Source organism: Hypomesus nipponensis, chromosome 13, assembly GCF_054491055.1.
Source record: "Hypomesus nipponensis isolate SF chromosome 13, ASM5449105v1, whole genome shotgun sequence".
In the NCBI taxonomy this organism is placed as follows: Eukaryota; Metazoa; Chordata; class Actinopteri; order Osmeriformes; family Osmeridae; genus Hypomesus; species Hypomesus nipponensis.
Window position 1 is genome coordinate 4,025,342 of NC_140373.1, and position 27,410 is coordinate 4,052,751.

Sequence of the window (27,410 nt, forward strand, 5' to 3'; positions counted from 1 at the left end):
GAGGAATAGACAGGCAGACAGGACGGTGTAACTCCCCACCCCCCAACACACACTCACAGAACTATCCCTGGGAAGGCCCAAGCAGTGTAGACCTCCATATCCATTACACCCACCCCTGTCATGTGCTTCACCACACACTGCGCCGGGGGCCATTAGGGGATTCCTGCACACTCTGAGGGATAGACACCCCCCCCCCCCCTCACCCCTCGCGAACGCCCACCAACAGGATGAGAACGGACGGGTACACATTCGCCCCTCATCACTCCAAGATGTTTTTCAAAGGAGGTGGGTCTGCTCTCTGATGGGACTGAGAGCAGAGACCTCCAGACTCTCCTCAGTCAGTCAGCGCATGAGACACGAGCACTAACCTCGATGTAGGCCTAAGTGAAAAATTAAGAGATGCGAATCTATCATGTACTGTATGTAATTACAGAAACATAAGTGGATCAAAACGTTGCAGGTCCAAATACCCACCACTTTGGATAAAAGAATGCATCAAACGAAGAACCTTTAAACATTTGTTGTTTCAAAAAGTTTCAAAAGTTTTCAAAATATAAAACAAAAAAAATTGTTTACAAATGTTTTTTCTACAGACGTTTTATATATTTTCTAAAGCAATCATTATGTACGTCAGTAACAAAATGTCACTTTCTAAAGATGTGGTCATGTGGTCCGGTTTTTCGCGCCTGAAGTAGATAAGTAAAAAACACCTGGAGATTCTAGTTGTATCCACTCTAAAATCGTTCGGATGTTGAATGGCATTGATTGCTCTACATGACTTATGATCATCATTTGATACCCCTTTTGTGGTTTGTTGCTTTAATAATCTATCAGTCCCACCACAAAACCAGCTCAACAGCGCAAATACTGGCTAAACAAAGCAGACGAATTATTAGCTAACTGCTTAGTATATAACTACTATATAGACAGTAGGCTACTGCAGCTGGCTATCAGCGGTAGATCCGGTGCTTGGAGAACTGGACATTGTTTTAGCTAGCTAGCTATCTCAGAAGCCAACGAGCTACTGAACCGAGTACTGTTCTAGGTAAACGCGCTCAGGTTTGTGATTGTTGGTAGCTAATTAGTTACCGTTAGCTAAAACACCTCTGAAACACACCTCCCCGGAGCAGCAGATGTACGTGAGCAGAGTCCTACTGCTCTGTGAGGGCCAGCTGAACGATGCAGACAGAGCTGCAGGAGCTACGTCCAGGTAACTCAACACTACTGTCCCCACCAGTCAAATCAGTACAGGACGAAAACTGATTATCAGAGCTGCAAACAAACGATTAATTTATTAATCAATTATTGATTAATTTCCTCTGAAAGTGTGGCTTGTTGTATGAAAACATGCTGAACCTCATTGAAGGTAGCTCAAAACTGTCTTCCCTCCTTAACATAATTGAGTTATGTCCCTCCTCTCCCTTTAATCAGCATGATGATACACATTTGTTATTGTGACCCCTCTCCTGCCAGAGCTGCTGCAGTGCATGCTGGGAGGCATGCAGAGCCACCTGGACTGCAGTGTGGTGGGCGTGAGGCGCATGGGCATGGTGGTGGGAGAGTGTCTGAGCACACGGATGGATTCAGGCGCTACCAAGCTCAAGTTTGAGGTACAAAAGAGACCCTGTTCAATAGCCATGAGTCAGCTCTGTGACGGCCCAACAGGTTGCCTGACTGATTTGTGAATGTGAAGTGCCTGCTGCGACCCCAACAGCACCTAGTCAAGGGTGTCAGAATCAACACGCTGCCCTAGGGAAACACAAACACAGTTGAAGAGGAAATGCCTATGAACAAATGGGCCTAAAAGTGAATAGGCCGCGGTATACAGGCACCCTATCACCCCACCTGTGACAGGAGGAGGATAGCAGGTCTGTGGGCCGTTACGTTTAGTTCCGGGCTGTTACTAGGTCAAAGCCCCCTGCAGAGTACAGGCATAAGAAACAAACTTTTGGCACTACACTCCCTAACACGCCCTAAACAAACAAACTCGATTTAGTGGACTACAGTGTACACAAATGTCTCTAGACAAATAAGGGAGTAAACAAACATAGGTCCAGTGGCATATGATACAGTTATTTAAGATGTGGCATTTCAAGACATCATCATAGACATGGAACATATGGTTCATTGTAGTAGTTGTTTTCTACCCACAAGTAAATGTCTACTGAGTGTCTTATGTTTTTTTTATTAGCCAGACTGTCAGTGTTCAGTAGTCAAGAGATCAATCTACTGGGCCCTGCCAAGGGAAAATCTTTAAAAAAGAGTCTGGATTTACTCTGCATTCCTAATCTTGAATTCAATATTCCTCTCCATAAATGGAAGACTTTTCACCTATCTAGCAGGAATTTGTGTAAACAATCCTGTCCAATTATGTTGACTTAAAATTATTCACACTTTTTGGAACAATATGAAAGCCTGTCCTTCACGGTGTTATGTGTCACACCCTGGTTTGACTGACAGCAATAGGTTGTGTGACTACATGTTGCCCACATTTACATGGTGTTCTGCTCAGAAAACAAACTATATATAGAGCTGGGCTTTGCCAGAGTGGGCCAGTCTAGGCTGGACTGGGCCGGACAAGTCTGGGCTAGGAAATGCTAGGCTAGGCAAGGCTAATGTAGCCTAGGTTTGTCTGGGTCAGCCTCAGTGATGCGGGTTGGCCAGGGCCGGGGCCAGGGCCAGGCCAGGGTGGAACAACGCTGGGCCTGTTTACTCAGCTGTGGGGCTCCCCAGGTCCAGGGGAAAGAGGATGTGTTCAGGGCCTCATTAATCATGGCCGCTTCGAAGGAGATAAACAGGCCCGGCCCAGCGGGGATGCTGCCGAAGGATGGGGGGATGGGAGGGAGGCGTGGTGGAGGGGGGAGGGGGGAAGAGGAGGGGTGGGAGGGGTGCACTCAATACTGGTGGAGACGCCAAAACACTTGCTGTCCGGTCCCACATCTGCACGGTCGCACGCGCTCGTAAATCAGCATTCCTGCCCAGGACAAGCCCACTGACGGAGCAGCGCAGCACATGTAAACCTGAGACCATTCTGTTCAAACGTTGCACTCGTACTGCGTATCTCTTATGATGACTGGAATTATTCTAAACTTTCAATTTCAGGTACTCCATTTCAACTGAAGGAGGCAAACACACGATAGCCCGGCCATCACCTGACTGATTCTCAGTTCTATTATCATACACACCAGCTGATGTAAGATAAGACAAGCTTTTATCAATTCCCAGGCGGGTAAAATGTATGTAGCCAGATTCTGGCTGCACTCACTCCATCTATCCGCCTATTCATCAGTCATCCATGTGATACGATACAAACTGTCCATGAGTCAACACAAAATGGGACACCTCTTAAAATCTACCTCTGTACAAACCATGGGTTTATTTGACAGGGATCAGAATTCCTCTCCTGCTCAGATGGTGTTGCGGGCTTTGGAGACTCCGTCCTTTGCTGTGACTAAGCCTGGAGTGTTCAGGTTATTGATGGAATCAAATGTAGCCTTCAAAAATGTTCCAGGCCTCAGTGAACAGCCGGGATGAAATACAGAATCTGTCATCTGTACGAGACAGCAGGCCAGCGCCGTGTTATTCTACACCGCTAGACCCAGAGCCCTCTCCTGGAGAGAGAGAGAGAGAGAGAGAGGGAGAGAGAGAGAGACAAACAGAGAGGGAGAGAGCTTGGGGTTTCTGAAACCTGGAGGTTCAGCTCCAAGAAGGCTTCCATTATTACCTGTCAGCCCTGCACCCTTCCAGACCTTTCCAACAGCCTGTGTGTTTCAGACCAGGCAACGTGTCATTCATCTTCCTGCACCACATCTCCTCAGCAGGAGCAGGGGAAAAGAATAGGCAGAGAGGACATGAAAAGGGGGTGGGGGGGGGGGGGGGGGTTAAAGGTAAAGAGACGTGACAAATGTAATAAGAGAAATGTTTATTTCAATGCCCCCTCTAAATGTGGTTTAAGATATTGTATTACTCTGTTTATGTAAGCTTATTTCTTAATCACAATGTGTATGTGTGCGCGTGTGCGTATATGTGTGTTTGTGTACACTGAGCTAATTGGTTCTGATAGCTTTGGAAAACTGACATCATGACTGGCCTCTCTGGATTTCCACCGCCAGTCAAACTGGTGACAGATTGAAACACAGCCGCGTGTTGTGGTGAGTGCGGAGGCACCGTGCCCAAGTGGGACTGGTGCGCTGGTCCACTTGGTAAGACCAGGCATCAGCTCAGAGCTACTGTACATCATGTCTGAATATGCATCAAGGTCAGCTAACCCTGCCACCACAGGTGTCACTTCAGATACATTTGATAGTGTATGCCTTGAGTCAGATGGCTGAACGGTAATCAGAAGGTTGCTGGATCGATTCCCGGCCGTGCCAATTGAGGTTGTGTCCTTAGGCAAGGCACTTCACTCTACTTGCCTCGGGGGGAATGTTCCTGTACTTACTGTAAGTCGCTCTGGATAAGAGCGTCTGTTAAATGACTAAATGTAAGTCCTCTTGCCACCTCTTCCTGCTTTTGAGGCCTCCATACAGTTAACGCTTGTACAATCAGGCAGTGATTCACTGAAGCATAATCAAAACCATCACTTTTTGTTTGAAGTGCATCCTTACTGTCAGGAAACAGAACTGGATAATTCATTAATATACAGCGACTCTGTTCGTAGAAAGGTCAAACGCCGATTTTTTTGTTAGAACATGTCTGCCATCTAGTGGTCATGTTGAGTTTGATGCTAACAACAGAAAACTGTAACTGTTATCCTCTATGATCATCTAAATGTGCTTCTCTGAATCGTCTTAACACTCATCTTTTTCTCTGGTGTTGTATTTTCTTGCTTTCTGTATAGTACAATTATCTGCTAATATTTTAGAGAAACAGCTTCAATGTTTTTAGAAAATTGGTTCTTTAAGTGGCCACATGGTGGTGTCTTTGACAACCAAATAAACCCTTGGGGAGGATTTAAGTTAAGGAAAGACAAATGGTCTTTCCCAAGTGCTGGTCATAAAAGAAATATCCAACTGTCGATACTGTAGAAATCCTCAAATGAACAGGTAGATTAATGTGAACAATTCCGATCCTTATCTTTTTACTTGCGCACACTTCTGACTTGCACGTACTTGCCTGCACCTCAAACATGACTTTTAATAGTTCTTAATATGTATGTCATGTGACTTCTCACTCGGCCCACCAAAGTATTTACCTTCAACAAACACCCATCCAGGTTTTTATTAAACCTACGTCATGTTGCTGAGCGAAACCTTCCATAAAGCTTATCTGCTCCTCTCAGCTGACTAACTGAACCATCTGTTATTAGTTACATCCTCTGACGGGGACACGTACTAGGATGGAGAGACACACATTCAGATTGATAGCTTGCCGGGGAGTAGATACTAGACTATATTGATTTATCCGTGTGTATTTCACTTATGGTTTCCTTGCGGCCCTCGTCCATTGTGACCTGGCCGTGCCACGCTGTTTCCTTTATGCTCGGCGATGGACGTGTCATGTGATTTACAGTAAGAGCATCCTACTGACCGCGTTTATAACAAAGATGCTGCACGTGCATTTAATCATCGCCAGTTTCCTTTTGGTTTCCAAGGGTCTGGCCTCGTGTGACATGATTTGTTTCTGTCCGATAGAGTACCAGAGTCACATTGGAGGGATATAAGTCAGAGGCTTTGTTAGATATTTCGTTTTTTTTTTTTTTTTTGCTAAGGTTGCTATATCATTTCAAACCCCTTAGCATTCTGAATTTCGAAGAATTACCATGCAAACCAATAAAGGTTACAGTGGGTGTCTGAAACACATCCTAATGAGGTGACAGCCGTCCAAAACAAGTTGTCTTCAGTGCCGTTTGAGTACGGGGAGCATGAGCGACCTCTTTAAAGCTGCACATGATTATGCAATGGCATGTGTAACAGGATAGCATAGGGAAAATGTTTTCACTCGACAGACTCCAACCGTATCAGTGCACTGTGGGTCTCATCGTAGCATGGACGGCCCCAGGCCTAGAGCAGGGCTCTTTGCACAGTCCTCAAGAGGGCTCTGATCTTAACACCCTTGGCAGTCAGGGAGGAAGGGGGTTCTTGGATAGGAAGGTTGGAGGGCACACTTTAAACCCTGACCCTCTCTGGCTGGCCACTTGGATGAGTCCTCTTTCAACCCCATGCAGCAGTCAGGGTGGGAGACTCATGCGGTGGTATCTCTGATATCTGTGATCTTAATCAAGCACCCATGAGAAGGTTAAAGGACACATGATATACACACACTTAAAGCTCAGGGTGATAGCCTTTCATGGGTATCTGACTGGAATGCGTGGGAACAAGTCGCAGCAAAACAACAGCATGACAAACCCTGAGAGCGCATGTACTGTACCAACCGGGCTGTCAACCGCTTTCCAGAAAACATTGGTGAGCAGTGCTGCACGTGGTTGACGAGAGGAGATGGGCGATAACGAATAGTGACTCTTTTATGCAATTTTCAAGAGTGAATGAAGAGAAAAACTTTCCATCTTTCATCACATACTGTTTTTTTTCTTTTTGTCTTCCCTGGTTCGGTCTGCCTGCATTCCTTTCGTGGTGTTCACAGTCAGGTGATTACTGGCTATCATTTCCTCTGCCGTGGAGCCTATTTTCTGGGTCAGTGGGCTCCACCAAAGGAGTGATTGAGTCTTAAAGGGGGCTCCTTCAAGCATGCGGCCTCTCCCCTTGTTCCACAGACAAAAGGCCCAACACACCGGTACAACAACAGCGCCCCTACCAACATCCGGCAAACGTTACGTCAATGTCAGTTGCGCGTGCTTTACTAAGTAGTGTTGGACAGGGTCAGAATTAGGTAATGTGTTTTACAAAGTAGTGTTGGACAGGGTCAGAATCAGGTAATGTGTTTTACAAAGTAGTGTTGGACAGGGTCAGAATCAGGTAATGTGTTTTACAAAGTAGTGTTGGACAGGGTCAGAATCAGGTAATGTGTTTTACAAAGTAGTGTTGGACAGGGTCAGAATCAGGTAATGTGTTTACAAAGTAGTGTTGGACAGGGTCAGAATCAGGTAATGTGTTTTACAAAGTAGTGTTGGACAGGGTCAGAATCAGGTAATGTAGGAGATATATCATCTCTATGTCCTTTTTTTATGACCGCTATCTCCTCCTATCTGTGATCATCAGTGTCATGGCTGGAGGTGCTTTCCGGTGTTTTGCGCTCACCTGCTTCTCTTTCTCTTACTCTCTTTCTCCCTCTCTCTTTCTCCCTCTCTCTCTCTCTCTCTCTCTCTCTCTCTCTCTCTCTCTCTCTTTCTCTCTCTCGGGCCCTGCTCGTGCTGGTGTCAAGGCAGGAGAAGCAGAAGAGAGTGGAGAGGAAGGGAGGAATCCATTGCTCCCTGTGTAACGAGATTCCCAGCTAATCAGTGACTTTCCTGCCTTATCTCTGCCATCAGAACACTCAGGAGGCTGTGTAACCCAGGACGGGCTGATGTCATGGTGGGATGGGTACGGTGGTAGAGGGAGGGTGTGTGTGTGAGCGTGTGTGTCTGTCTGTGTGTGTGTGAGATTTGAGTGTGCGTGAGATTTGTGTGTCTGTGCATGAGTGAGATTTAAGTGTGCATGATATTTGTGTGTGTGTGTGTGTCATGCCACTCAGTGAAGCAGAGAGGTTATAGTGAGTAAACCACATATGACTAACTGCTGGTCTCTAGACGACAAAGACTTATGGGCCTTGGTTGAGTGCAAATGTGTACGTACGCTGCTTTGTGTTTGCGTGTGTGAGTCTGCAATTGTGTATTATGTCCAGGGGTAGGGATAAGGAATTGTTGTGCTGAAACGCGGGTGAAAAAACCATAGCCGGCCCGCGCTGCTCTTGTCTAATGCCCCAAAGCGAAGAGGACCCACAACATCTCCCTGATTGCCAGAGGTGTCCCTTACACTGCCCCACTCTGCGGTCAATGGAAAAATGATCTCACTCCTTCAAACACCACTGACTTCATCCCCTGACGCGAGGCAGAGTACTGACATCAGTGTTACAGCAGTTACCTGAACACAGCAAACAGAGGCTGCTATGATGAGGGAGAGGCTATGAAGCTGAGCCGAGGCCCAGTTCTGAAGGCTCTATTATTCTCTGGGTAATGTCATGGTGAGGACTCTGCAAACCTGGTGCGAACATGGGGCTTTAGGCACAACAACAATGTGATGGAACGTCAGGAATTATTTAAAAGAAACACATTTAACGGTGACATACCGTGTGTGCACAACAAAGTCAAAAAAGTCTGTTGCTAGTACTGGAAATAAACCTACAACTTTGCTCAAGTCACACAGATGTGAAGTAACAGATGAATGTTGTCAAAATATTAAGCTCCCTTTCTTTGAATAAAACTCATATACTAAACCCACTAATATAACTCAAATACTTGGGTTAAAACATCACTTGAAAACATCCACGGAAGTCCAAGGAAAGCCAGAGCACCAGTGAAGCGGAGTTCAAAACCACTTGCTGTAAGCGAGAGGCCACCTTGTTCTCTCAGAGGACAGTATTCATTAAGGGGACACCATATTAACCCCATGGCATGTCCACCCCTGGGTACATCACCTGTGTTAACGGCTCTAAGCCATGTCCTCACCATTCCTGATCTGCCAGTGCTGCGTGCCAGTCTCATCACAAAGGCCATGCGTGGACATACCCGGCTGTGTGGACGTCCAGATGGCAGGGTTCGGGTCTGGTGCCAGGGGTATGCAGCCCTTCCCCTGACCACCCACTTCAAACAGGGAGAAGGAGTGCCCGGCATTCTTTATACGTGGCCTATAAGATAGAATTTACAGGTGTGAAAGGTCACCTTAATCTGTAGCGTGTGTGCATGTGCATTGCTGGCAGGTTCTTAAAAAGATCAGACAAGATGTATGGTATATGCAGTCAAACCAAGATAAACCATGTCAACGTAGCGGTAAATTTTTATATTGACATGGGAAACTTACTATGAACCCTATCAGACTAAGCATAGGAGTTAGTTACTAAATATGGTCATTCAAACCTCGCAACTATTTCTGATTGAGATCCACTTTAAGTGAGGAACTAATATAAATATATTTATATATAGAGAGAGGAGAGAGATAGAAATGCTATACGATATTTGATATCTGATCTGGATGTGAGACATTACATTTAGCAGACGGTCTTATCCAGACTGACTTACAGGAACATTGCCCTGAGGCAAGGGTGAAGTGCCTTGCCCAAGGACACAACATCGTTTTGCACGGCCGGGAATCAAACCAGCAACCTTCTGATTAGTAGCGCGATTTCCTAACCGCTCAGCCACTTGACTCCAAACATGTTTGGTTTTGGTTAATCTGCGGTCGGGCTAAGTGACCTTGTCTTATCAGGTCGCCCCAACACCGGACAAACTCCAACTAAACACACAACCAACTTGTGTTCAGATCCAAACAAGCCCGCTGTGTTGTTCTGATGGAAGATCTGGGGGCATTGTTTACACCCCAGAGTTTACATGGATTACAATCTAATTACAATATGGAATCTGGCTCAATTAGAAAGGCTCTCTTGTGAAAACAAAGCAATATGGTTCAACAAAACCATGAAAACCCCAAAACGTGTCCTTTGAGAAGTAAGGAGTTATTGGCGTAGCTTTGAACTCCAATGCAACACTCCATGTTGGAGTGGATTAATTCCAAGTGTTCCACATTCATACTAAACATCCTTCGATGTGTGTGCCAAACACTGCTATCATCCATGTGTGCCCTTTGATATGACTGAGACAGTTGTGATGAAGTGCAGCCCTTGCCCCAAGGCCAACCCCATTGGTTTTCCCCTGGCTTCAATGATACAGCTGGATCCTTATAGCTGACGCACATGGGATTTTTGTTTTGTCCCCCAAATTAGCATGGAAATGAAGTGGAAAACAGGGTATAAATGGATATGTCCGCAAGCCTGACGCAGAAACAATAGAGGGTTTACACAAAACCCCTCCTGTCAGCAACAAGACAGCAACAAGGCTTCTCTGTTCCTCCTTGTTGGAGTGATCCTGTTTTCAGCACCAAACACCAACTCCACAGCAGCCCTCCATCTCCCCATGTACGGCAGCCTGGAGGGGCCACAGGAGCAGCCTACTTGTGAATCAGGGAAGGTGGGGGAAAGGAGGGGAGGGAGGGTTTGCTTTGTGGCTGTCTAAGACTTCAGCTGCGCCAGTACAGCTGTGTGGGGCTTTCTCTCCCGGCATCAGAAACCACTGAAAAGCACCCCCCCGTAAACGCAAGCTCTTTTGTGTTCACCTGATTGATCTTTCACTGGACTGAGCAGGCCAGACAGGCTGACTTTGGTGTGGAATAGTCGGGTGGACAAACAAGCGAGCCAGTGTGTGTGTTTGTGTGTGTGTGTGTTTGTGTGTGTTTGTGTGTGTCTGGGAGCCAGGGCCGCGCAGGTGCTAGGGGCACACTTGGGTTGGCGCGTTAGACCTTCTCAGATGCCAACAGTGACATTTCCTGCCTGTGCCTTTACACAAGCAGGCATCCCAGCAACGGTGCTATGTCCTGAGGGAATGAATAGCAGGGCTCTGGTGATACAGAGCACACCCTCGGGCAGAGAGAGAGAGAGCACCCACTGAATGCACAGACACCCATGTCAAATCATTCACCAAAGCGTGAACACGCGCGAGTATCAACGCGAGGCAACGCGTAGCCATGTACGCACGCACGCTGGCGCCCCCGCACACTGTACATGCCTCTCATTTCAACTGACACACACAGAGACACAGACTCTGAGGTTGGGACTTTATGTTTTATATATTTTCACTTAAGGCCTTTTTTTTTTTTGGTTGTATAGCCTTTTTTCGAGGACTGCCAATGGAAACTAGCCTATTGGCTATAATGGGGTGCATTTACATTTTAATGTTCATGAACGTACACTGTCCCTCTTGATCAAACAAATAAATTGATTGATTGATTGACAAGCGCTCTCCTCTGTTGCTTGTCTGTTGCCTTGGAGGAGGCTGGTGCTGGGGTCGTCTGGGCTCTGTGCGAAGCGCTCTGCCAGGCATTCCACAGAGGAGGCGCTGGGAAAATCACTTTATGCGTCGTGGTCTAAAAGCAGCAGACAGTGACAGTCCCAGGCACAAGCCCTGAGCCTGGACACATGGTTCAGTCGCTACGCCGCACCATGACTTACAGCCTGTTCATGCCGGCGAAAGTGCGTTGCAAATCATCTTGGCTACCCTCTGTGTTGGGGTCAAATATGTTGGCTATTCAGGTGTGCTCATAACAGAACAAGTGTCTGTCAGTTTAAAGATGGCGAGACAAAGAGCAGTTGTAAACAGTGGAACTGTTCCCAAGGGTGGGGTTTCAAAACAGTAACCCAACTGTATACTGCAGCATGTAAGGGTCTTCTTTTTTGCACATTCATATTTAGTTTCTTGTTTGTGGTAAGCATGGCTTTGCTTTGTCTAAGGTTATTTCCAGGTAATCATTGTTTGCTTTCCAGGAGGATGGTGGAAGAGTCTTGATGGATTCAAATCCAGCTTGTTGCATTGTCCTCAGGCAGGACTCAGGACATCCCAGAATGTGGGGTCATATTTGGCAGCCTGGTACAAAAAGGATGTGAGACAAATTGGTAGCCAAACTCATATTGTTTGTACAATTATTTTTTTTGTATTTCACTGGAAAATGGTGTGTCTGGAGACACTCAGAGACAAAAAGTCTCGCAAAAAAACCCCACAAAAGTCACACACACTTCATCTTTCTCTCACACACATTCAGTCTGGTTTCACATGAGAGCTGTTTGCACTGGCAATCATCTTCCAGTTCACATGGCACATGAGAGCAAGGGTCCCTTCCTCGAGCGTACGTCCCCACTCCAAACAAGCACGGCTCCCTGTCTTGTCTGGCCCCAGCCCCCTGCCTCAGAGCATGTCCTGTTTGTTTAAATGGCCCACACAGCCCCACCTCCCCCCACCCCTATGGATGGAAGTATGGGTCACACCAATAGATTTTGACCCATGGTAGATTAATGGATAAAACATCCCATTTGAAAAGCGTAATTTTGCAGTTCATCTGGTGGCTTTGCCTGGGATTCAGTCAATGTTTGATGTAACCGATTCAGATATAACTAAGGATCATTTTCCTGGAGCCATGATTCAAGGAACACGTTGTCCATTGAATTGTAATCGAAGGAGATATTAATTATATTATGAAGGGGGGATAGAAGATTGGTGTTTTTGCAAGCACACGGTGCTTGGTTCTGCATTGGTTTGGCTTTGTCTGGCCTGACATAGCTTAGCCCTGGAATGGAAGCTCATTGCATTCCCTGTGGAGGGACTAGAACACCTCCACTACCCAAGCTGTCTTTTGAATACAATTCAAAACAAATATGTGTACAAATGTGTGAAGGAAAGAGAGGGGGCGTTTGTTTCAGTTGAGAGAAACAATGTTTGACCCAGTCGGAAAAGTAAGCTACAGTTCTGAGATTTTCTTTTGTGGAAAACATTTCGGTAGACCAGGCTTAACTCAAGATTCGATAAAAAAAAAAAATGAAGCATATTAAAGGGAGTTTTGCCATAATCCTGTTTGGGCGTATATAACTAGATTCCTCCAGGAAATAAGGGCCTGACTGGGACGTTCTTGTGTTGTCAGAAAGATGTTGTACTTTATCAGTCACCATCTGCCTTATCAGAAGCAGGGAGAAGAGGAAGGCATGTTCACTGATGGAGCTTCAGAGAGAGGAAGGGGGGGAGGGGAGGGACAGAGGTGTTGTGGACGAGCCTTCCACACCTTACCATCCCCCCACCCTTAGACAGATATCACTGTCCTCTCTCTCTTTGTTCTTTCTCTCTCCCTCTCTTTATTTCTTTCTCTCTTTGATCCTCACTTATTCTTTGACTAGATTTGTGTATATTTTCTCCTTATAAATAGGATTTCTCTCTCTCCCTCTCTTACTCTCTTACTCTTTTACTTTACATAAATCTCCATTCAGCCCTGTGCCTTGCTAACCAGCTATATCTGGCCAGAACTATAGGACAGAACACAATCACGAGTAGCATTTCACCCTGTGAACACGGCTCACTTTGATCAATAAGCACTCTCAATCTAGCAGGCCCCTTTCTACTGCCTCTCACACAATGCTTTCTCTCTGTGTGTGTCTCTCGCTCTCGCTCTCTCGCTCTCTCGCTAAGTTCTCTGTAGTATGCTGACACAGCTCTTAAGACAGCTGAAGATGGGTGCTGTTGGATGTGTTTGAGATGAAGCACCATAGATCTACATTGAATACATTGTGCAACCCCAATTTGATTAAGAGCTTAAAAGCCTGCCTTAGCTGCAGGAAGTACCACAGACAGTGCTGCCACACTCTAGTCCATATCAGAATCTGTGTCTCTTTATCTGGTGAATGCTTTTTTTCAAACACAATTGCATATTCATTTTGGTGATGACCATCAAAAATGACCATTATGCTAATGAAAATTCTACAATCATGCAGAGAGATTGTGTTTTTATTCAAGTCCCAAAAGAGTTGTTATGAAGCAGCTGGCACTTAAAGGAAGGGATATGCCCTACATGCCTTGGTAAACACACAACCGGATGTCTAGTGGCAAACTCATACCTTATCAACACGTTGCAAAAACACGTTGATCGTGTGAGGGGGAGATAGGAGAAAGTGATCCCATTTTCCTTTGGCTGAAATAAAAGCCTAAAAAAAGTATGTGTCACATATAATTAGAGGCTGAAGTCGATGATATTCCCTCAGTGTTGGAGATAATACCTGGATGTGATTGATAAACATTTAAAGTGTTTTGAACGTGTATTTTCTCTGTTGTTGTCATCAAGCAAAGTAGCAAACCTCCCTCGTTAGAAATCACATGAAACATGTTGTCAGTCATTGCAAAAAGAGGGGTTAGGTAATAAAGTAAACACATTTCTTTGAGTATGTCTGGTCTGGAGAAGGAAAACAAGTCTGGACATTCATGCTAGGGCAGGTTTTTATGAATGGATGTTTTTTTACCACCCCACCCCCACCTCTCTCAGTCTCCCTTTTTGTGAATGAAAAACAACTGGAAATCTAGAATAAAGCTCACAGAGACTCAAGCTCTTATTGGGGCTTCCTTTCAAACCCCACCCACGGTTGCTAGGGACCCAGACAATCTCGCACTTGATTGGTTGAAAGGCGAAACCGAGATTTCAGTCATAAGACAGGTCATTCATTAGGACAAAGGCAGAAATTCGAGCTCTTGAAAGAGGAAATCCACCAATCACAAACTTCTCTGGCCAAGCTTGTGGCAGAGCGCAAGAGAGCCAATCCTGCTTTTTCGAAATAACACAGCAAGTCTGGTAAAATACGGATATCGTCTTAATTCGGTGATATCATAAGTCTTTGCTCATAATGTTTGGACATATTTAACTTTTCTTAAAATTACTCATAACATGCCATACAAGATAGGCTTAACAGTTATTTTGTCGCGGTCCCTCAGACAGTTGAGACGAAACATCTGTTTCTTTTCATCGTCTCCACACTTCCACTTCCTCTTGGAGCGTTGAGGTTAATAAAGTTTTTTTCAGTTAGTCTATTTCATCATGTTTTGACCTTAGTAAAAAAAAAATGATTAGCTTACTAATATGTTGGCTTACTATAGCCTTATTTATTTTGTTTGATCATGAAAAAGCATAGTCTACTTCAAACATTTTCAAACCATCGATAAAACTTTAGCCTACTTTAAGCTAAAGAAAAGTGCATGTATTCAGAGGGACAACTATATAGGTTACAAAAAAAGTGTAGTACGATATTTCTGAAGGCTGTATGCAGTGATAGAGGTGGCAGAAGCCTGCGGGGTAATGGCTCGCCGTCGCTTCCCTTCTGCATTTTTTGTGAATGGAGCTCATTATGTATGCAGCTTTCTCGCAACCCCATTCACAACTATCGCTACCCTTGCCTTGTCCCTCTCCCCTCTCTCCCTGCAGGCTGCGTGGATTTCATTCAACTCAGCCTAAATGACCACAAACGGTTAACGGATGGATTATAAGATGGATGGATATCTGGACCAGCAAGTGCCTTACACTTTAGCAAATGTACGTATGGATAAAGCTACGTAATTTAAAAATGCTTTGCACTATTTTATGGCTTGGCTACCGGGCTTTCTCTTTCGATCGCTCTTGCATGAATTTTGTTGAACTGTGTGCGCAATGAGAAGTATTTTCAGTTAGATCCACAACTACTTAAAGAGTCGCAAGCAATGTGACGCTAACTAAAGTATTGTAAAGTTTATGTTATACAGCGTTTATTAACTCTTAGGCCAGTAGACAACACGTTGGTCGAACACGATGACAGTATGACCAAATGGTAACTACAATTGGAGGGTGCAAATAGAAGCGCTCTGTTTTTCAACAGTGCCGCTTGCTCTTCAGGGAAAGAAGCTGCGTTGTTGTGTTGTGTTTAGAATAATGTGTGCACTCACTTTGTGATTTTTCCAAAGTGGTTTTTAATAATTTACCTAAGTTGAGGTATGATTAAAAAAAAAATAAAAAAAAATTAAAGGAGACTAAGGATAATATTACCTATTAATACAGATACAATACAACCTTTTCAACAATTAATTGCATTGTAGTAATACTAGGCTGTAAGTGATTAAGGCATAGCCTACTGAAAGTGTCTGAATGTGTTTTGTGTTGAAAGGTTGTTGTTTGTTCCAACCTGTGCAATATTTCTGATGTTTTGTAGAAGTCGCAAGGAAATGGGCCCCTAAATAGACTGTTGATGGCGGCAAAAAGGAAATACATGGACACGGAATTGCCCCCTCAGGAATCTGAAGGTGAAGTAGGAACTTTACCTCAAGTCCCTTTACATGACATTGGTTTAGCCAAATAAATCCATTCCAACAGCAGATTCAAAACTATTTTTAATTGTGAAGAAAATGTCCAAACTTGAGGTAACCTACATATTTAACCACAGGCAATTTTATGTAATGGATGTAACCCCTCTTGTATTCATGACATTTTGTCTTTTTTTTCCAGACCTCTTTCAGGATTTAAGCCAACTCCAGGAGACCTGGCTCACTGAAGGTGAGACTGAAAGCATTCATTTTAAAATGTCTATTGGAAAGACGCTGTTGGCTTCACAACACGTGTTTCAATGTTAAAACGCACAATAGCAACATTAAAGGACCAGCCTTGGTCTTTGATTTAATCGACAAAAGTAAATTTAAGTTTTGCTTCAGGCAGTATAGTTGTGATGTGACACTTGAATGGGTTACTTAGTATCTACAAGTGAGAACATATGTGTTTGACTAGGTCGGATATTCTTGTATCATACTGAGTGGTAAAAAATCGGAAGAAATGCAATTGGCCTCAGCCATACTGATTCATTTGGCTTCTCCTGTTTGCCACTGCATCAGCTGCCAGGCTTTGTCAAGAGCATGTTTCAGTGTATGGACTGGGTGGAGCACAGAGGCACTCAGGGTATGAAGACCTTCACCGTTTAGGGAGTCGAGTTAGCAGTAAAAAGATGTGTGGGGAGTAGTGCACACTGATGCAACACACATGGTCGTTAACAATGTCGACAGTGAACACAGACAGGACATAATTGGCTAAAAACATGTCCTATTTTGGCCATGGCTACATGTCGATGGCATGCCAGTAAGCACAGCCAAAGCAAACAAACACAGCGTTAGGCTTGTGCCACTCAGAGCACATAGCGATGAAATTAACCCAGAAGCAATTGTCAGCTTGTAGAGTTTAGGAGTACAGTGTTGATGTGCGCTTCGATGGACCAGTTATGTCAGAGTGAGACAATAACAAGGTATCAGTCATGATGGTGCTTGTCAATGTTTGTTAAACTTGTGGCCTAGAAGTGGGAGGATGAAAAGATTTTTTTCACAAAATGTCAATTTTCAATTATGAATCAGTCGACCGCTTAAACGTAGTATAAAACACAGTGAGAAACATCAACTTTCTAATTCATTGAACAAAATCTTTACAAAACCTAAAAGTTTAATCTAATGGAATCACATAATAATTTTTTTGTTGCCGTCAAATAACCATTGACACACAGTATGGTCATCTCTTGTGGTAGACATGGATTGATTTCACATTTCAACCAGAATAGACACTGCTAATCTTCAGTTCTCACAGTCGATGTTTGAAGCGACATCCGTTTTATTGGCAGTGAGTCATTCAAGAACAAATCCTTGACCAGATCCTCAAGGAAGTTGTGTATTATCAAAAACAAAACTAATATAGTAAAATGGAAGTTGACTTGTGTGTTGGAGCTGAGGTTATTGTTTAAACAGGTCTAGATAGCATTTATGATAGCCAGAAAACAATGCTACCTATACCATGTGCTCCTTACCTATTCTCATGCGGTGTCTAACCTTACAAGTTCACACCATGGCTAAACAAAAGACAGAGCCAAAGACAATAAAACAGCAACAGTGAGGCCCACTTCAAAGTCTTTGATAGGCATTTATTTGTATTCAGACAATCTTAAAGATAAGGTGTAAAAAAAAAAAAAAGGTCCTGGGCAGTGTGCTGCATTAGCAAATTAGGTAGAAGACAGTTGTGTCATAGATAAGCAAATAAACTGGTAAGTTCAAAGTTGATTTTCCAGTGAGTTATTTCAGATGAAACAGTGGCTTGTCTTTAGCCTTTCTGCTGAAACCTCCTCTTCCTGTTGCATTAATTAAAGACCTTATCATGACTGATTGTGGTTGCAAGGGATTCACCCGCATTGTCAAAAGCGGGTAGCTGAGGGGAGTTAACAGAGAACGGAAGAGAGAGGGAGAGAGGACAGGAAAAGTTCTCTATGGCTTGAGTTCAGGAGCTTGTCACGTCTTGTCACTGGTCTTTACGTTTATATGAGGGAGAGCCCCCTGGCTCCGCCCAGGATCTACCATTGAGAGAAAAAAGTCATTCAAGGTGCCTAGAAGAAAAAAGGCAAACATGCGTCTGAGCTCGTATAAACGCACTTTCCTTCTTGTGCTGACTTGCATCTCAAAGCCCTTGACGAGGTGTTCCTGGAAGCAAATCGGATACACAAGCACACGCAGACACACACACACACACACACACACACAAGCACTAACACACCCACACACTCTCCGTCTGCCTAAGCACAGGGGTTGTGCTCTTGTCTGTGGGCCAGTCACACTGACGCTCAGACATCCTTAATGCTTTTTTCTGTCTTTACTGAGCTGGATCCAGCGTATTCCTTTTTAGACATGTTGAAACTAGTGGAAATGATTTATTGTTTGATCTGGTGAACTAAATATTGGCATCTGTTCTTTCTCATAAAACAGCTTTAGTCTTTTCCTCGGGGCTAAAGACTGTAAAGTTAAAAGGGGATAATAATATTACCGTATAGCAACAGGACGCAACATTATATAAGAAATCAATGTCATTTATCTGAGCAGGCTCCAAAACGGCATCATCCGGTTTCCTCCACACAGGAAGCCGGCACGAAAGTACGCAAAAGTGGATTTGAATTTCTTATTTCCTCTTTTTCTCTCCGTTTTTTGGTTTCCGTGCTGCGTTTTATGGTCTGGTGGCTGTTGGATGAAGTGAGAGAAGACCATTGAGGTTGAATGCTCCGCTAAGTCGAGTGTTTTGTGGTGATGTCACCAGCTCCTGGCACACAATCTGACTACGGGGTCTGTGGAGTTGTCCATGTTTACTAGAGAAAACGATACGTTTATGTTCTAAAGGGGCAACTCCTTCGAGGGGGATACTTTTTTTTCATACCTCTGTTTATATTTTTGACTAATTCATGTAAATGTAGGGCTAACAACATAGTCTAAATGCCACAATTTCAAATGTTGACAGGCTAACTGGGTATCCATCATGTGGTGCCATTTTGTTTTTGTTGGCCATCGTGCCAGATGATTGGGTTCATGATATTTAATGATAGCCATCAACTTTTCCCTAAGATGTTGCTTTTACCATTACGTTAGTAGAAAGGCACAAGCAATGGAAACTCTTTTGAGAACCTAGGAACCTTCAGAGCTGGACCCGGGCCAGCTTGAGAGGTTGCCGGCCCTCACGGTGGAGACTAGGGTTAGGTTAGGCCATTAAAGCAACAGACAGAGACTCACATGCCAGTGTGCTCATGGTTCAGTGGGTGAAACTGAACTTTTCAACCCTTGGCAAAATAAACTGTGGGTTTATCTCAAACCTATTTATGTGGTTCAGTCTCCAACTTTGATAAGACAATTGATATTGTAAACGGATTTTGATCAGAAAATCTCAGCGAACGTCATAAAATAATAGTGTTCTTCTCCACTTGTATGGGTATGGTTGGTACAATCAAAACAATTTGGCGAAAGCCTGTTCCATTCCATTCTCAAACCATTATTCATTGATAAGAATTTAGATACCCTACAACAAATAGTGCCATTCGTGAGTTGATAGCAGGTAACTGTATATCACAGTGAACTGTAAATACATGAATATATTGATTTGTCTACATTTTAGATGAGTGTTTACTGTAATCTTACAGTATATTGTTTCTTACTGACATGTATTGTAATGAGGGAATATGTAGTGAACTCTCAAACACGGTATTGTGTATCAGCATATTCTGTAACCGATACAAATTCTTTGACCTCAGAACAAAAATAAGAGTTTATGGTTCCGAATCAGATAATATTCAATACAAAAATAAACACATTCTCAATAAAATGACCTTGGACTGAGATTTAAGTCATGCTAACGTAACTTACACTGAATTTCCCAGTTTCCCTTTTTGTCTCTTCTACCACCCTGTTCTTCTACTTTGACCTCTAGAATATTTTTTCAAAGAAGGTTCTTTCAGAATGTCCTGTTAGCTGGGCGCAGGGAGGGTTAGAGGACAGACGCAAGCATGATGTCGTCCTACATAACTGACTTGCTTCCTTGTTTGGATAGGCTTGTTTAGTCTTGTCGGGAATGGAAAAACACACAAGCAAGTAAACAAAATAAAAGTGTTTGACATGCTTCTATCTTACCAACATGTCCACAACTCACGTCAGTGAAGTCTAAAGATATCTCTGGATCTTTGTAAAAAAAAAAAAAAATGATGAAAAAATAAAGGTTTGGATTGAGAGAGATTTCAACTGAATATCTGACACGGGATCCTTCTTATGGAGGAAGGAGAGGCGGCGTTTGTTTCTGTATCGATCCGTCATTGGATTAGTTCAATAGATAGTCTGTGTGAGTGACAGTAACCCTGTCTCCACTGTAAGTGCACCTCTTAAAGCCTTAAATCACCTTGGCTTGGGCTTTCCATTGTAATGTGTCTGAACATACCATCGGTCATCACACTTAAAAGGCCTAAACAAGACTTCACAGCCAACCAAACGTATGCAATGCAGATGGACACATTTCAGTCAGTCATACACAAGGCCCATCTGTGGCCAACTGCAACCGATATAGTTATTGTTACCAACGCTTTAGTTCCAAGGTAACCACAGTGTTCCCTGTGTTGAACGCTAGATGTGGATCACTACATTGAAATGCTACATGCTTCATAAAACCAAGCTAGCGGTTTACGATCTACTGTGAAGGAGCCTAACATCGTCATTCACTTTTACTATGGGCTATTGATCTGTAGCTCTTGGAAAAGTGCTGGTACTAGAAGTTGGGAGGGGAAGGTCACCTGGCTGGACTGAAGCGAGGAAGTGACTACATTTTCATGAAAAAGGAGGGAGTTTGTGGTTCCTCACAAAAGCTGCGGCGCTGAGTAGCTATGGCTAGCTAGCACTATGGCTGCCAGACGAGCACCTACGCTATGACTACACTAGTATGGGAGTCAGATGGCTGAGCGGTGAGGGAGTCGGGCTAGTAATCAGAAGGTTGCTGGATCGATTCCCTGCCGTGCCAAAATGACGTTGTGTCCTTGGGCAAGGCACTTCACCCTACTTGCCTCGGGGGGAATGTCCCTGTACTTACTCTAAGTCGCTCTGGATAAGAGTGTCTGATAAATGACTAAATGTAAATGTAGTAATGATTAGGCCTTTTTATGACAGAAAAACCATAGCTAGCTAGCAGGTTTATTTTGGTTATACTGTACTCGTTGACTGATTTTCATGATTTGGTACAGTAAGAGAGGTACCGACAGATACTCTCTGTCTAAACTTCTGTTTACTCTTTTACTTAATTTCTTATTTGAAAAATAACTTTTGGGGTTTTCACTTCTGTTTTTCCTTTCTGATTTCAGCTCAAGTTCCTGACAGTGACGAGCAGTTTGTTCCCGATTTCCATTCTGAAAACTGTGAGTAAAGAACTTTCAACAACTTGCTTTAACATATTTTTGTGTTTGTGTGTGTGAGAGAAACACTGTAGAAAAAAAGAACAAAAAAAGACACAGGGTTAACAGTTAGGTTGCGAAACTGCTTGAAAAACGGTTATGCATGCGTCAAAGTTGTTATCACTTCCTTCGAGACATCGGCATATCAGTGACACTTGAGCTATTACATGACCTACTCATTATGAGTGAATTTGGATGTCACTATTCTACTCCAGTGTCCATTTGCATGGCTTTGAAATGCTGAATGGGGGAACCCAGGAAACCAGTAGTAGCAGATCATTCAGAGGCTATGTACAAAGATGCCCCTTTGTCTACATCTGAGTTGTAAAATAGAAAAGCAAATTCCTCTGCAGCTCAACTGTATTTTTTCCTATTTGAATTGGTTTCCCTTTTGTTGTTGTGTGTTGATACAATAGAACGTGTGGAGGGGCTGTGCACTTAGCAAACACAGCCCTAATTTAACCCATTTAAACCATGGCTCAAGTTTTAAAATGTCCCCCGAACATCTCTTGAAATAATCCAAACGTAATCCAATCAGCAAAAAGTGATCTTAATCCTACCCCCACCGATTTGTGTGTAAACACTCTGGCATGCATCCAGTTCCCAGTCACAACTGTGCTGCCCCTGTGACACATGTCCTCTGAAACGTATTGTTCCTGTCTATGCGGCAACAATGAGGGAGGAGGAAGTGGAGATGAACCCCGGGGCACCCAGAGGTCATGTCTACTTAACCCCTGCCGTGCCCAGCCAATCGACAGGCAGCGTTCTCCTCGTGGTTGACCCTGTTGTGATCTACAGGGTCAGCGGGGCTTCAGTTTGACAGGCAGCTCACTCAGGCCTAGTAGAGACACTCGCAGGTTGACAGACAGTGCCCCTGCTGCTCTCACTCAATGGACAGTGCCTGGTGTCGGCATCTCCATTCACCATGACTTGATGGGAAACGCAAGTTGACAAGGCGCCATAAACATATTCATCTTTGTGTTTGCGGGTTGCCCTGTAGGGAGGCTATTGACGTCTCCGGGGAGTATATAAATGGCATGTATTTTCCCATACCATGTATGGGAGTATTCTGTTGAAGGCTGTCCTTCGACCTCGTAACATAGCTCCCCAAACAGGTGAGTCAGATGTTTTGGAAACTCAAGAACACAGTCCTTTAAGATGGCAAACAAAGTGCCTAATCCAATGTGACAAAAATAACAGAGACGGTATTGAAAAGGCGCCACAGCAAATCAAACATGGCTTGTTTTGTGACTCAGGATCTTACCTGTACCGGGCGTGGAGGACTGTGGAAAGTGTATTTAGTGAAAGAAAGGAAGAGAATAAAGGGGACACACGGTGAAAACAGATTGCCAGGTTTCGCTGGAATGCCAAATAGAGAAGGTAGGGGGGACGGGGTGGGGGGATGGGACGGGCGATTGTGCAATACCTGCACATCTGGTATGTATATCTCATCTCTGCCCTTCACCCCTGGTAACAGCTAACAAGCCGAGTCTTCCTGCAGACTTCCACCAAGGGAAGGTTATGTAAACACACAACCTCCACGTCTTTACCCCCCCACATATTGGGGGTTTCTGAGGGGTAATTGAGCTATAAATAATTCTGGCCTATGTAGTACATAATGATAGTTCAAGTTATGTCTGCCCCACCACGTATGATGGACTGAAGACACCAGAAGTGGTCTTTCAGCTCGTGACAGACAGAAAGCAGTGGGGTGTGTTGGAGGTTTGCAGGGTTGACGGCTCGTTTGTGCGGTAATCTGATCTGAAATGAGACTGTCAGACAAATTCTATTGTCTTCTTTCCGCCTGCAGTGAGACGTGTCAGTAAAGTGTCAGTCAACATGAATGCGGTTTGCTTTGTTTTTACTTGGAAATGGACGCGCGAACCCAGTTTGTCGGGGTTAAACGGCTGAATAATACGAAGGTTGGAACTTAAAATGCATGTGGAGCAGCCTCTCCTTTCTCTAAGTATGTTTACACTTGGAGAAACTCGAGAGACGCGACCCATTCATAAATGTTCTTCTCTGCGTAGGAGGAAGTGTGCCTCTCTCCACCCCACCCCCCTCCTCTCCCCCTCCTCTCTCTCCACCACTGTTAGCCTTCATTCATAAAAAGCACTACAGTACTGTCACCCCTCTCCTTTAAGTGGATACTGTGACCCCTCCCTCTTCCTGTCTCTGAACAAACTAAACCCAATCTTAAATCTGCCCTCCCCCCATTCTGTCTTACTCTGTCACACGCTCTCTCTCTCTCTCTCTCTCTCTCTCTCTCTCTCTCTCTCTCTCTCTCTCTCTCTCTCTCCCCCTCTCTCTCTTCCTCTCCTGTCTTTGCTCTACACATTGAGTGTTCCAAGATGTGAGCTAATCCACCCCATTCTGAGCTGTGTGGGTCAATTGTTTAGTTTTGTGCCTTGTAGTAATTATATAGGAAGTTGTGGCAATAAATGTGATTCCAGTATAGAGAGTATAGAGAGAGAGTGAGAGAGAGAGAGAGAGAGAGAGAGAGAGAGAGAGAGAGAGAGAGAGAGAGAGAGAGACTGAGCAATAGGGCTAGAGTATAGTGAGCCTGAACTCACAACATCTTGACTCTGTTGAAATGTGTTCATCTATCTTCTGGGAAGTGTTCTGTCCAGTCATGGATTCACTCGTTTTTTCTGTGTTGTAAACTCACTCAGAGCTGGTCCGATCAGACCTCGTTTGGATCATAGTAAAGGAGTAAGGAATTAGTGTACCCCTCCCACTCTTTTCCTTTTTCTTCCTCTCTTTCCCCTCTAAAGAAATGTGCAGTCTTCTGAACTTTCCAAAATACAGCTGCTATGCAACAAGTCTACAGCAACATCCAGGTGATTGGCAGATCTGGCTGGATACCATTCCCCAAGGGAAGATCATTCCTTTTCCCTGCTTGTGTGTGTGTGTGTGTGTGTTTGTGTCTATGTCCATGTCCATCTGTGTGTGTAAAGACGGAAAAAACACTAGCTAGCACACATGCATTCACCTACACACACACACGCACGCACACACACACTTCAGCGTAGTTTTATGAATGGGCTGGTTGTGAGAGACTGGCTGAGGCAGCACATTGAGTAAAGGGAGGGAATCTCTATTCACAACGTGGGGGCCTGTTATTCTACAGCATTATGTAAAACGAGAACAAAAGGGAATTCCATTCCTGTCATATACAATTTATGGATTTGTATATTAAAAAATATAAACAACATCTAATTAAACTTTTTTTGTTTTTGTATTATTTTCTCTACCGTTACAATGTGCCAGCCCTCCAAGCCCCTTACATGTACGGTGATGAAACAGCTTCTGTAGGGAAGTAAACCCAGGGCCGGTCAGCGTTGGTTCAGACCAGTGGTGTTGTTGAGAGACGAGAGGTTTGAGCCAGTCAGATCCAGTCCTGTGTCAGCATGGCTCTCTGAATGGACGGCAGTGTGTTTTATTACAGGACACGGGGGATGTGTGTGTGTGTGTGTGTGTCGATGGGGGGGGGGGGGGTTGAGAGCAACGGCTGTGCTTTTGACGTTTTCTGCAGCTGGAAAGTTCTTTCTTTCAAAAGCGAGCGCAGGACCGGGAGGAACAGATGCACGTAGGCCCCTAGAAAAGAAAGGCAGTTCAACGTCAGGCAGTGCACCAACTCACCACACACAAGGAGCGGGTCAACAAACACACATGTTGTCATGAAATGCAATTGGAGTTAACCACTTGTAAGCAAAAACAAAACGATTGTTTTTTGGGTCTAGCTGCCACCCGTCGAATAACTCATCTTAAACGTGTTAGTTACAGTTGGATTACAGTAGGTTTCACACACACACACAAACACACTCTGACAAAACAAACACAGGACTTAAAGCTTTAGTATGGGGTAGGACGACAGTGCCAGTAGTAACTTGCTGACACAGGACAGAGCATGTGTGGAGGGAGAGGAGCTGTATGGTCATTATCGATCCACTAAAGACCCCAGGAGAAGGGGAGGATGAGATGGAACAAGGGGGGAAAGATGGATAGATGAAGATAAAGGGTGGATAAATCAGGACGAGGGGCGAAGGGAGTGGATGAGGGGGTCAAACAGTGACTCTGGGCATCATGATGTAGATCCCAATCAAGGAAGGGTGGGAGGAAGGAAGAGGAGGGAGGGAGTGAACGAGAGAGGGAGCGAAGAAGCGAGAGATGGGGCGTGCGATACTGGACATGGCGTGTGCTCCGATAATTAAGAGGAAGGTGTCCGGGCCGTTCTTGGAGCTTGATGGGAACTCGATGTTGCCCCTGTTATCTCTGTCTCAGATAGGACAGAGCCGTCCCCTCCCCCCTTCCCTTCCCTTCCCTCTCTCACTTCCACACCGGGGAGATATCAGCTCGGCCAGTGGGAGCTCATTATATCATTTCTGTAACAGTGGGGAGAAATCGATAGGTACATTAAACATTAAGAGGGGACAGCTATATTGAGGTCTGAGAGATGGAGAGTGAGGAGTCAATATTGAGTCAGATTAATTACAACCCCTTCACCCCCCTATCTGCGATGGAACGTGCTGCTCGCGGGCTGTGTCCTGGGACAGGGCCTGGATTGTATTGTGCCCACTAAATGGCAGTGAGGGACAAAGATTTATAGATGTTCAATGGACATTGATCAAATCCACTGCAACTCACTGGGGAGACACGGACAGTGGATCCAAATATTAAAGGCAGAAAACTAGATGTAAACACTCACTGTTGTCTGAGGGGTGAGTTGACTGACTCAACATCGAGTGTAGTTGTGTGTGCTTTACTTTGCTGTTATTCGTTATTCATCTCCATGTATTAGTGACGTGAAAAGCAGCTTCCAGCTTCGCACCTGAAGCTCTTGGTTGTCAGAGCTGATCGATACATGGTTCATTCACTGAGAAGATTCAAGGCCTGTGGGGCAAAGGTCTGGTTAAAGAGCTGATTTAGCTCAATCCTCTATCCACTCCTCCCTGACTTGACCTCAGACCATCACACACACACACACACACACGCACTCCATACCATTTGTGTTCATTAACTTATATTTCAACATATTTTGGGGGGACAATTTGTGAAGTTTGAACCTGTGGATTTTCGAGGAATTGTAACTTTTTTACACATTAAAACCTTATTTTGCCACTTTATTCACACTCAATATTCACACCATTTTCCGAATCAAGTGAGGAAGCAAGAGATAAGTGAAATCAGCTGCCGTCATTGTGTGACATGACTGTCCCTCCTGCCCACATCCTCCTCAGCATCACATGCACACGGAACACACACCAAATCACCAGAACCTCAGCGCTCTGTATGACTGTGGTCATACACCTTTGTACGTAAATCATGAGTGTTCCTAGCCTTATTTAAAGGCCATGCTGGCACTCACACAAAGCTGCATGTCGCAGGAAGCCTGGTTGATACCGCGCTGCCTTCCATCCATCTTGTTAGGCTCGTTTGGCAGGTACCTGACAACAATGCTAACAATGCTTTACATATTCAAGGAAGCCTAGTCGCAAGCCACTATCAGATGAAAGCGGAGGTGACCAGTAAATCAGATCTACGGGAGACACTAATGGACGAAGCGAAACGGTGTTTGTGAGGAGATCCTAAGGCCACTCTGGGACTCGTAAGCTCTATGAGATCCAGAGTTGTAAGATGTTGGTCCCTGTCTTTCACTCCCTGCCCCCCCCTCACTCTCTCTCTCTCTCTCTCTCTTTCTCTCTCTCTCTCTCTCTCTCTCTCTCTCTCTCTCTGTCTCACTCCCTGCCCCCCCTCACTTTCTCTGTCTCTCTCTCTCTCTCCCTGCCCCCCCTCTCACTCTCTCTCTTTCTCTCTCTCTTTCTCTCTCTCTCTCTCTCTCTCTCTCTCTCTCTCTCTCTCTCTCTCTCTCTCTGTCTCACTCCCTGCCCCCCCTCACTTTCTCTGTCTCTCTGTCTCTCTCTGTCTCTCTCTCTCTGTCTCTCTCTGTCTCTCTCTGTCTCTCTCTCTGTCTCTCTCTGTCTCTCTCTCTGTCTCTCTCTCTCTCTCTCTCTGTCTCTCTCTGTCTCTCTCTCTCTCTCTCTGTCTCTCTCTGTCTCTCTCTGTCTCTCTCTCTCTCTCTGTCTCTCTCTGTCTCTCTCTCTCTCTGTCTCTCTCTGTCTCTCTCTCTCTCTCTCTCTCTCTCTCTCTCTCTCTCTCTGTCTCTC

General features: G+C 44.6%; 1 protein-coding gene across 1 annotated transcript in view; it reads left to right on the forward strand.

Annotated features, from left to right (window-relative positions):
- The first annotated feature begins 699 nt into the window (after positions 1 to 699).
- The window catches only part of etv4 (ETS variant transcription factor 4), a 38,249-nt gene continuing 11,538 nt past the window's right edge, over positions 700 to 27,410 (forward strand). Inside the window, 6 exon segments of the mRNA XM_084669737.1 lie at positions 700 to 1,210; positions 1,474 to 1,610; positions 14,931 to 15,038; positions 15,688 to 15,778; positions 15,981 to 16,028; positions 21,154 to 21,207. Coding sequence (XP_084525863.1) covers positions 14,982 to 15,038; positions 15,688 to 15,778; positions 15,981 to 16,028; positions 21,154 to 21,207 — 250 coding nt within the window. The 5' untranslated portion in view covers positions 700 to 1,210; positions 1,474 to 1,610; positions 14,931 to 14,981.